Source organism: Pleuronectes platessa, chromosome 20, assembly GCF_947347685.1.
Source record: "Pleuronectes platessa chromosome 20, fPlePla1.1, whole genome shotgun sequence".
NCBI lineage: Eukaryota > Metazoa > Chordata > Actinopteri > Pleuronectiformes > Pleuronectidae > Pleuronectes > Pleuronectes platessa.
The window spans coordinates 8564198-8575650 of NC_070645.1; the positions used below are offsets into that span (position 1 = coordinate 8564198).

The 11453-nt window shown below is 39.9% G+C and overlaps 1 protein-coding gene across 1 annotated transcript; it reads left to right on the plus strand.

The window, feature by feature from the left end:
• Positions 1-270: 270 nt before the first annotated feature.
• Positions 271-11370, plus strand: sgk3 (serum/glucocorticoid regulated kinase family member 3). The gene is made up of 17 exons (XM_053412162.1): positions 271-547; positions 4927-5107; positions 5227-5310; positions 5512-5584; positions 5754-5829; positions 6029-6104; positions 6465-6514; positions 6647-6704; positions 7037-7120; positions 7221-7352; positions 7858-7970; positions 8075-8111; positions 8903-8989; positions 9292-9387; positions 9546-9701; positions 9921-10010; positions 10504-11370. Exons 2-17 carry the CDS (start codon positions 5012-5014, stop codon positions 10672-10674), a joined length of 1479 nt encoding a protein of 492 aa, XP_053268137.1. The 5' UTR covers positions 271-547; positions 4927-5011; the 3' UTR covers positions 10675-11370.
• Positions 11371-11453: the final 83 nt, after the last annotated feature.

Below are 11453 nucleotides of genomic sequence, written 5' to 3' on the forward strand. Positions count from 1 at the left end.
ATAATTCTATAATATATTACGAATCATGTTGTAACAATAAATAAAGGTGGTTATAAGCTGTCCATTTTATTGTATATAAAATTGTTTCCACAAAGTAACCAGAGTCAGATGTTAAAGTAGTATGAAAATGAAATATGAAATATTAATATTATTAATATACTAACACATTGAATTGTGAGTATTGTATGTAGTATACGGTTTTACTATGCGTGGGTGCTTCCAGCTTTAGTCTCCGGTCTTGTTTTGAAGGGCTGCACCGGACACACTCCTGTGTTCCTCCATGAATTGACAGTGGTAGTAGCTGTGTAGTCCCGTGACAAATATCATTGGAACTTTCTTCGTCCGGGACGGATCGATGTTTCCTTCATGTCCTCCTGTCAGACGCTCCTGGACAGAGAGGGGACACACTGTCAGTCCATGGGGGGCTTCTGTCCTCACTGACACGGGACACACGCTCACTGGGGCGACGGTTTAAACGCTGTGGAGAGAAATATCCTCCCTGGAAACTACGGAAATACACGAACACCGCGTCAAAAAATACTGAAAGGTACGTGATGTCCATGGAGATGTTACCTTGCTGTCATGTCGGCTAACTTAGCTTTCACTCGGCCGGGTTGATAGCTGCCTTGCAAAACAAGCATTACAGTGACCAAAGTGACCTTAACGCTGTGTTTAATTAAAGTTAGCCATTACGTACGTTCTTTTGTGTTCGAGGAAAACTCTAAAAGTAGAGAAGAAGTTAAACGGAAGAAGAACAAAGCTGAGTTGGCTAATTGGATGTAGCAGCTTTATGCTGTGTGTGATTACGAGTGTTTTGTTTATAGTATGTGTGTGTGTGTGCTATTTGAGAGCCTGTTAGAACATGTCAACCCTCTCATAGTGTGTGTGTGTGTGTGTGCTTCATTTGACTCGTGCTCCTCCTTCAATGGCTCGTTTCTCCTCTCTCTCTTTTTCTTCCTGGCCTGGAGAAGTCTTCCCGTAACACACGTGATCTGTGCTGGTGTTTCTCTTCTAAAAGTTGTACAGGTGTGAGAACACACAAAAGCCCCCGGGTGACCAAAAAACGAGTGTGAGCTCAGGGAAATGCCTCTGACCAAATAAAACAGAAGTAGGTGAGGTCACCCACCTACATATACTTCTACTGTGACTGCAGACAAATTGTGTCAGACCTCATAGACCAGTCTTCAATAAAAAAACAAGAGAGGTCCAGATAGAGAAAGTGTGAGTCAGTTGGATCATACATGGAAATATTTGACTTAACGCCTTTTGTGTAGTCAACAACTGATAAACTGTCAAAGCCAACAAGGTAAACGTTGTCAAAGTGAAACCCCCACTGTGGGGGTTGAGTCATCTGTTTTGATTCGCCTGTGGCAAACCACCCTCTCTAAGGTGGATGATCTATATGTTCATATTTTTCCTCTCGTCATAGCTTTACGTATATTTCAGTTCACATCAAATACACCTTTGCAGTGCGAGAACGATACCTGCCCTCACAATCCTTCTCTTCATATAATCTCCTCTCCTCTGACTATGCTTCAATATTAACGTAGAAACCTGCTTCATTTACTTTTTATTTATGAGTTCAGAAGATTCTTTCCTTAACACAACATTTGTCTAAGAAGAACGTGTGCTTTTTTTGTGTGTGTGTAACGAGACAAGTTCTCAGCGATAAAAGACGAAGACGATGGATTTAATAAGTTTGCACTGTCAACTATCTGACAGCTCTGTGATCACTGTGATGTGAGAGTGTAGAAACCCTCACGCTAAAAACACACGCATTGATTTGAATGTTCACGTGTCGACATCATGTGCAGGGAATTTGCTCTGCCGTGCCAAGCTGCGGAATCGAACATTGTGTCATTTCTCGTTTCCCACACGTACGATGAGGCATTTATTTTCCCCATGCGGTGCACTTGCTGATTCCGACCTGTTTCTAATAGGAAGTCGGCGACACAGTGGATGTGTGTAAGCTGTCTGGACGGTCAGGTCAGGGTAGGAATTGGTCCAGATGCTGAGGCTGTTTGCACGCACCGGGGTTGACTCGAGTTCAACCTGCTTCAGCTGCACGTCTTTAATCACAGACCTGACTCTGTTGCATCATAATAAGACACTTACAAGCTAGAATCATGTTTGTCATTCAGTTTTATCCTGGAAATAACAGATCTAATTAAAATATATCTCAAATGCTTAAGTTATTTTAATAAATGTGTTAATTTAAATGTAAAGGTTATAACAGAAATAGGCCATTTTGCTCTTCATGTGCTGATGAGCAGGTTATCCTACTTAACATTTTCAGCTTGCAGGGGTCTGTGTCTATCAGGAGACAACCTGCTTGTTCGAGCTTTCACATTGGATTAACCCTCGTGGCCTGACTTCTGCTTTGTCTTCTCACTAAAAAAGTGCTTGTCACACATGTCGCTCAGCCACACACAGAGACAAATTGCGTGTGCAACATCCTCATAGGATATCCATCGGCAAGGATGCGTGTGCTCGAGCTGTGCAGGAAGTCAGCTATTTTGGATCCTGTGTAGTAGCCCAGCATATTTGCGCCTGTCACCACAAGTTAATTCATGTTGTGGAATGAATGCAGGGGTTGCTGGGCTGGTACCGAAGCTAGGGAGATTGCGTAACGTTTTTCAAATTCAATCCTTACGTTTTCATTCCTCATAACAAACTTGTTGGCGTCTTTTTGCGGGTGTGGTAGGAGGCGGCATTCCTTATGAAGGAGAAGCAGTGTCAGCTGAAAATGGAAGCTGCACCAGACAGTTATAGGTAATTTCTCCCTTGAAGAGGAAATATTTCTGGAATGTTCAAAAGCAGGACCTACCCTGTGACGTGCAGAGTCAGTTGACCGTAAAACAGGCACAGATGTGGGGCAGCTCAGGGAAGTGTGCGGGCACTTATGTGTGTACCAGCCACAGCTGCACAAACCTCAGGTTTCAAACACACAAGATGATCTAAGCATTCCCATTCATAGCGGCTGCTAGGCGAGACTAACCCTGTGGTTGAAATCTACATCGAGCTGCTGCTGATTTCACGTGATGATGGCTTTTCAGATTCGATTTGACTAAACCAAACTAGCAACAGTTTTAATAGACTTTTCTGTGAAGAGTTTAAGCATATCTCTGTTTTATAGTCATTGATGAATGAAAAACGATTATTGTTGGATGGAACATTTTCACCTTAGGGTATGATGAATTATTGAAGGCGTTTTGGCCCAATGAAATGGAAAAAGAAAGATTAGTTAGGCCTTGTTGTAACCTAAGATGTAACAGTTTCAAGATAACAGTGAAAAAAGGAAATGGTTCAAACCTGGGATCTCTATTTGGTTTATCTTGGAGATAAGAGATTGAGCTGAGCTAAAACAAACGTAGGAGAAAGTCAGAAGTTCAAACAAAACAGTAAAAGGGAGCTAGTGATGAAGAGGCCCTGAAGAACCCTCTGACTCCGCACATGCATTTTAAAGAGGCCCTCTCTCTTGCTGTTCCCTCACCCCCAACGTGAGCAGAATGAGATGACACTCCAGGATGCGTTCAGAACAAATTTGCAGTTGGAGAAGGTTTGCTAAAAGCCGGTTTTCTGTGTGTTGTGAACAAACAATGGTAGTGAGAGTAGGGTTGCGGTTGAAGGGGGCGAAAGCACAACTGGACAAACTAGGCTGACCTCACCAACATCAAACAATGGACCAGTCAGAGCAGCAGAGAGAGAGCTTTGTTGGAAAAAAAAAAAACATTACATAACTCCTGTTGAAAGAAAAGAAATGCATCTCTCTCTGTTTGATCTGACAGATGAACACAGGAGAAAGCATCTACTGCAACAAATTATAATTGAGCTCTTTGACCCTTTTCCTAGTGATGAACTCTTTTGTTATTACAGTTGTCAGGGGAAGGAGTCTCTTCAGCCAGGAGCTTTATTTCCCTCTTTTAAAGGTTAGGAAGAAGAAAGAGTTTGCAGGCTTATACTCTACTCTCAACCTACTGTGTAACTCCAGCTTCAAAGACCCCTGGATGGTTATTTAAAAATACCTCTCCACTGAGGGGAACCAGCCAGAATGCCACAGACCCAGCGTGTGCATGTGTGTGTGTGTGTGTATGTTTGTGTTTTACGTGTCCACATGTTAAACAGGGTGGTGTGTGATACACGTGGAAGAGACGGACTCTTATTTCTCACTGGGGTGATTGATATTTATCTGTGGGATCTATACATGTTATTTCACAATAAATAATCAGATGATAGGGAGAGTGGTTTATTCACAGGAAAGGAGTGAGTTAACTGGTCACTCAGGAGGAGGCAGCCTCCCTGCTGTCATGTTACAGCTCACTGACTGCCCCCCCCCCCCCCCCCCCCCCCCCCCCGCCCCCGTTGCCTGCGCACTCTCACAACACTTTACTCTCAAAGCACCTCTTCAGGAGGTTTCAACCAGGAATGCTTTTACAGGCAAAACCTTACAATAGCTGGCATTGCTGTAAAAGAGCGCCTTTTCCATTTTTGTCCATTAGCATCCCAACAAAAGTGTCCTTTTGTTTCATGTGACACCATAACTCTCGATGAATCACAAGTCAGTCTCAGCTGACAATGATGACGTTTCACCCAGTTTTGAAATCATCGAATTACTAAACAAAACTGAAGGAAAAGCCAATACTTGATATACATTACTTTGATAAGAACTTCTGAAAATGAATTAATTTGATGTGTACTATTAATTATATTATAGACATACATTTCTTGCTATACAGAAAAAAGTCTATGTCTATGATATAATTAATACATGAGGATTTGCTTGTAAAGTAATACTCAGGGATTGATTGTTTATACTATCAGGTCTAGGCAACATGACCACTGTGGGTTGAAATGTCTGGAGGGCACAGAAACCCCAGTTTCCCTTCCTGAATAACAGTCTGGCCTGTTCTGCTTTCTCCTCTGCAGCAGTGACCCGGAGTGGGCATGGACCAGTTGCATACTTGAAGTCTCATCCTGGAGGACTCATTACTTGATGACCTTGCACCTTTGAATGCCGACGGCCCCAAAGATGGAGGAGCAATCCGGTCTCCCCAATGTCAGCATACCCTGCCACAATGAGCAGAGGGACAAGAAAAAGCGTTACACAGTGCGTCAACTAGCATTTCTGAGAAGAATTGATTTAGAATATTTTTGTCAGTGTAGCATTTAATCATATGAACCGGCCACATTGTGTTAACGCAGACTATGCTTTCTCTTTTTTTTCAGGTTTACAAAGTGATAGTTTCTGTTCGACAACAAGAATGGTTTGTCTTCAGGCGATACGCTGAATTTGACAAACTCTACAACATAGTAAGTTGTGGCTTATTGTCATTTGCAATTTACAGAATATAAAGTCAAGAACACATAACAAGAAATTATGTCTCGTACGTATTTATTGTCTTTCTTTAAATGTCTTTCTGTTCAAATTGACATTTTGAATCTTTTGTTTACTTGTAGCCATTGATGTTTTACCAGCCAATATGTAATTTTCTCCCTTATCTTTTGACATAGTTAAGAAAACAGTTTCCATCTATGAACCTGAAAATTCCAGCAAAGAGAATATTTGGGGATAATTTTGACCCCGGTAAGTGTTCACTCAATGCTCATGTTTCACAATTTGAAGTAACAAATTCCTTCCACCATCATCCAACAGAAATACAGACAGAAGTACAGCTCCAGATGTTTAATAGCATGTTAATGGCCTTGAGTGCTGTGTTTGATTGTATTTCTGTAACACAATATCCATCCAACAGAGTTCATCAAGCAAAGACGAGCAGGGCTGCATGAGTTCATCAAGAGGATTGTAACAGATCCTCAGCTTTGCAACCAGTACGTTTTCACGTTCTCTGTGTCATTTTACTATTATTATTATTTGAGTCCAATAATCAAATGAAGTCAAAATAATTTAGCCGTGCTTCACACTTGAAAAGAATGAGATAAAGAAAATCAAGAAAGTTCTTCGTTTTTTCATGCTTCACTTCATGACATGTCTCTTATTGAACTGTTTGGTTGTTTTTAAACATCACAGTCCAGATGTCAGGACCTTTCTACTGATGGACAAAATGCAGAACTTTTCAGATGCCTCTGAGGATGAAGATGACAAAGTAAGCAATTAATTCATCTTGAGCAATTTGATGAAACATTTGTAGTTTTGTTTTCCTACGGTCTACATGTTCTGTGTTAATATGCTGTGTAGCGGAGTCACTAGGTCCTCCACCTCTGTTTTTTTGTTGTGTCCAGGCTGTGCCAGAGAGTTGACGATGCTGTGCACTGATAAGACTCTCAGGACTAAATTTGAATACAGATTAATTAACTGATATTTTCTTAGTGTAGCACAGATAAAGGATTGATTCACTGAATCTTGAATCCCTCGTCTGTTAACCAGTGTTGTGTTAGTCTCAGTTTTAGCGTTTAGATTCATCTTTGTGTCTGACCGATTTGATGTCTTCTCTGCTGTTTAACAGAACAACTCTACCTCCAGAAACATTAACCTGGGACCCTCTGGAAATCCACTGTATGTTCACTACTGAGTGCTCTGACATTGTTCATATTTTAGCACGAGGCATCTGGCCTTGCTGTTTATTATTGATTGTTTAAAACTTAAACACGTGAAACACAAATCAATGTGGTGTAATTTTTGTTTCAGTGCCAAACCAAGTGACTTTGACTTTTTAAAAGTCATAGGAAAGGGGAGTTTTGGGAAGGTATGTACGCAATATTGAAAAGTACAGTTACTTTATTGTCAACACAGAGGGAGAATTCACAAGTTTGCAATATAGTGACTCTGTTTACATAGATAAAATATAGTTTCTTTACATCGAAATCACTTTCACAACTCAATTTGGCAGTTAGATTTACGGATATATACCTACATATGAGTTGGAAACTTTTTGAAATGTTTCTTTGTTGTTTTTGACTTTGAGGTGGCAGCAGGTTTTAGTTCTGCATATGTTGGCCTCGCCATTTAGGAAGTGAAAAACAAATTGGGAATGTTTTACTGGTTTACACTGTCTGTGTTCTTTCCCTTGTGATGCAGGTCTTCCTCGCGAAACTTAAACACGATGAAAAGTATTATGCAGTCAAGGTCTTACAGAAAAGGGTCATTCTCAACAGGAAAGAGGTAATTTTAAAATCAAATATGACCTTCAGCCTATTCACATTTCAGTAATGTGCGCATGAGTTATTGTTCTTCTACTAAAATCAGCCCTTTTTCAAATCAGCAAAAGCACATCATGGCCGAGCGCAACGTGCTGCTGAAGAATGTGAAACACCCTTTCTTGGTTGGGCTTCATTATTCCTTCCAGACCGCAGACAAGTTATACTTCGTCTTGGATTTCATCAATGGAGGAGAAGTGAGTGGTTTCAGTTTTGTGAATAATGCACTCACATCGAAATCAGTCACACGCTCAAGACAAGATGAGAAATGACTCTAAAACACATAATGTCTTAAATAGCTTTAATACAACTCCTCAAAGTAAGAACTGATGCTTGTTAACATACCTTAATTTGTTTAAAATCTTACTAGAGGTAACGGAATTACTGAGAATAAAGAATGACTCAGAGAGTGACTTCCTAAATGGATGTCCTTCAAGTGTGGTCAGCCTTTTTAAAGCTGCCATGTGTGAGTGACTAACTACAGTCTGTACACAAGTACATCAACTTCCAACCTTTGTGAACAGGACGATTACAAAAACCTGTAATGTCAGATGAAAATAGATCAGATCGGTGTTTATGGTTTCCAGTCAATGTGATAATACATAATTATATACTGGAATTTGAAGGTACAATGAAACATGAAAAGCTCAGTGAAACATTTGACAATTTATCAAATAATCAACCTGAAACTTTTTGTTTAAGCTCTTCTTCCATCTTCAAAAAGAGCGGACCTTTCCAGAGCCCCGAGCAAAATTCTACATCGCTGAAATGGCAAGTGCACTGGGATATCTGCACTTGCTCAACATTGTTTACAGGTATGATTGAGATTAATAAGTGGCTTTGCTGTGGGTATTTTGAATTACTGTTTCCAAATCTACCAGCACCCTGTGTAACTTACTGAAATTTAATTTTCACTCAGAGACTTGAAACCAGAAAACATCCTCCTTGACCAAGAAGTGAGTATTCCTGTTTTTGTACATTCACTTTGACGGTTATTACAGTAAATAACAGAAGTAGAAAGCTTTCCATAACCGCACAAAATTGTTTTTAATAAATAAGTGCTGCTTAGATTTGTCCGTCTTAAGATTCCGTTTTCATATTTCCTTACTTTACTCTGTAGTCAATGTGATTTCCCGAATTTATGGGCCTGTCTCCATAGCCTATGCTTTGTAAACATGACAATCTTACTTTCCAGTTACTCATAATGGCTGCGTACTTGAATACTTTAATACCTTAAAAATTTGAAATTAAAGCCTTGCGTTTATTTCATTCATAGTTCAGTTTGTTCAGGACTGCTGTGTTGGACAGAACTGTTCAGGGAAGGTCATGACAGACGTGATAAGGGTCTAACTGTTCATTCACCTGCTTCTCGGAAGGTGAAAATAGTTCCAAAGTCTCTGATGTTGAGAAGACTTCATGGAGTTTATGGAACTTCATGGGCTTCATATTTATTACATAAGAACCTAACACACAGTTTACAGCATTTCATTATTTTCCACGTGTAACATTTCAACACCAGTTGACAACAGTGTCACTTCCGGTTCTAGCTGGAACGAGGGTGATTGGATTAGGACTTACTAATGATTTTCCTGCAGAGCCTTACTGAGAGAGTGAATGGGTCTGACTGAGCTCCGCCGCTGCCAACATTCCTCGGCAACAATAGATCCCTCAGTCCCCGGGGATAATGAGCTGCTTGTGCAGCATATGTTGTCTAAAAATGTCCCTGTGTCCTCTACTCTTTAAAAAGGGGCATATCGTTTTGACGGACTTTGGGTTGTGCAAGGAAGGCATTTCCCAGACCGACACCACCACCACGTTTTGTGGAACACCTGAGGTATGTTTTCTTTTTTTACCTGTCCACCTACTGGCAATTTTGCAACAGGGTAGTCCAAAGAAGTCTCACCCTCAGTGTCAGAAAGATGCAATTATTAACACCCTTTTTGTAATAAGTGTGGTTAATCATTTCAAAAGTACGTGTATATTCCAACTCACCATACTGCTGTATGTGTGGGCCATATGTCACTTTTTCCAGAGTTAAGATAAAAATAGCAGTTTACGCATATTTGGTTGATTTATTTTAAGCAAAATGTCAAATTTAATGTTATATTATTATGTTTGCGTGCTTCAAATGACCAGTACTTGGCTCCAGAGGTCCTGAGGAAACAGCCGTATGATAATACAGTAGACTGGTGGTGTCTGGGTTCAGTGCTGTATGAGATGCTCTTCGGCCTGGTAAGTCTGTGCTTTGATCCCTATTATCCCTAAATCTCCCTCTGTATTGTTCGTATTGTTCCAGTCTGCCACACAGTCGACATTATTACATTTTTTTTGTATCATCACACAGGTCATTACATGCCTCTACATCTCTTTCTTTATTTCTCATATCCCAGCCGCCATTCTACAGCAGGGACACACATGAGATGTATGACAACATCCTCCACAAGCAGCTGGCGATGCGTCCCGGTGCGTCCAGCACCGCCTGGTCTCTGCTCCAGGGCCTGCTGGAGAAAGACGGCACACAGAGACTTGGGTCCAGGGATGATTTTGTAATTGGGATTATTGCACTCTCACCATCTAGTTAAGAGTCACTGTATGTATGACATAATTTCAAATGTTAGCTCCCCCTGGTGGCGGATCTGTATACATCCTATACCTGGTAATGCTAAACAAATATATGGCATCTAGGATTTTTTCTAAATCTTACTAACTTCCTTTTTATATATAGTTATGTCCAGGTTACTGTACTGTATATTCTTCATTTTCAGAATGAGATCAAAGCCCACAGCTTCTTCTCCTCCATCAACTGGGATGACCTCGAACAAAAGAAGATCACTGCCCCATTCCTACCCAAAGTGGTAAATACTTTGAGTTTCTTCGATTTTTTATTTATCCTATTAGTATTTTAACTATTTCTGGCTTAAAAGTTGCATGTGTGTATCCAGTAAGGTCACGATGCAGCCTATAAGCCTTTCATAACAAGACAAGTAGTCTATTTAAAATGATATCAGAACACCTCCACAGCGTGATGTACCCATCCACTTGATTAGAGCTCTTTACTTGTGTGTGTGTGTACAGACCGAGCACAACATTAACCTGATATTTAAAAGTATGCTTAAATCTAGCTACTAATTGGATAGGGCCAGTTTGTGTTCTACATAGTCACTGATCAACAAAGTGGAATATCTGTTTAAGGCGCACTAAGTGCACTGTTTGTTTGACTTTTACTCTTTCTTTTCATTATTTAAAGCCCTTTATTGTTGTATAGTTATGAATACACGCAGACATTTGTCTTGTATTTGTTACATGATTTTTAATACGACTCCTACTTTTACTCCTCTCTCCCCCCAGAGCTCGTACTGTGACATTTCAAACTTTGACACCGAGTTCACGGAGGAGATGGTCTCTGACTCCGTCTGTTGGTCTCAAGAACATTCCATAGTCAACGCCAGTGTAATGGAGGCCGACGATGCCTTTGTGGGCTTCTCCTACGCCCCACCGTCTGATGACTCTTTCCGGTGAAACATTCCCCCGAGTGCCTTAACCATCGTAACTTATTTTGATTAAAGGGAAGCAATTTCTACCATGGATGAATTTGTTCTATGAAGCCAAAGCAAGCAGCTGACAGGAAACAGCACTAAACTATATTGTGATTGGAAAAACAAGTGCCAGAAAAGTCTTTATTTTTTACCTATTTGTATTTATATAAATATATTATACATGACGGATGATGTTTTTAAGAATTAAGGACGACCATTCGCTATTAATGCAATTTCTGTAAGTTTCAAACATGAGCCTTTATAAAGCCTTAAAATTGTCCCTTCAATCACGTTAAAGAATCAGGTTCTGAAAGACTTGAGCGATTCACTGGACTTAAAATGTCACGTTTGACTGTCCATGTAATTACTGTATAAAACAAACTTGTGTATCATATTCACAGTAACTAGGTCGGAAATAGGGGAGTACTTGAAAGACCACTGAAATATGCATTTTGGTTTATAGGTTACGTTTATAAAATAAATAAATGTACTTTTATCAGTTACTTTTCACTCTGTCTTTTCGAGTACTGTGTGGGTTTTTATTATGATTGTGAACTGTCTGTGTTTATTCATAAAGTGCAAAATACTTCAAGCTCCACGATGCTTTGCTTCACCTGGTCATTTTAGTAGTTCCATACAGAGTAAATAAAAACAATCTAATAAATAATCATAAAAAGTGTGTGTTCTGTTGTAATACATCATTTTCTTTTATGTATAACTTGCATTTTTATTTATTAAATTAGTTTTCAGATGACCCTCTGA

Bases quoted from the DNA above. Each gene is read 5' to 3' on its own strand.
- sgk3 (XM_053412162.1), top strand. From the start codon at position 5,012: ATGCCGACGGCCCCAAAGATGGAGGAGCAATCCGGTCTCCCCAATGTC. The intron at 5,311-5,511 runs GTAAGTTGTGGC...CTTTTGACATAG, and splicing joins TTGACAAACTCTACAACATA to TTAAGAAAACAGTTTCCATC. The intron at 5,830-6,028 runs GTACGTTTTCAC...TAAACATCACAG, and splicing joins GATCCTCAGCTTTGCAACCA to TCCAGATGTCAGGACCTTTC.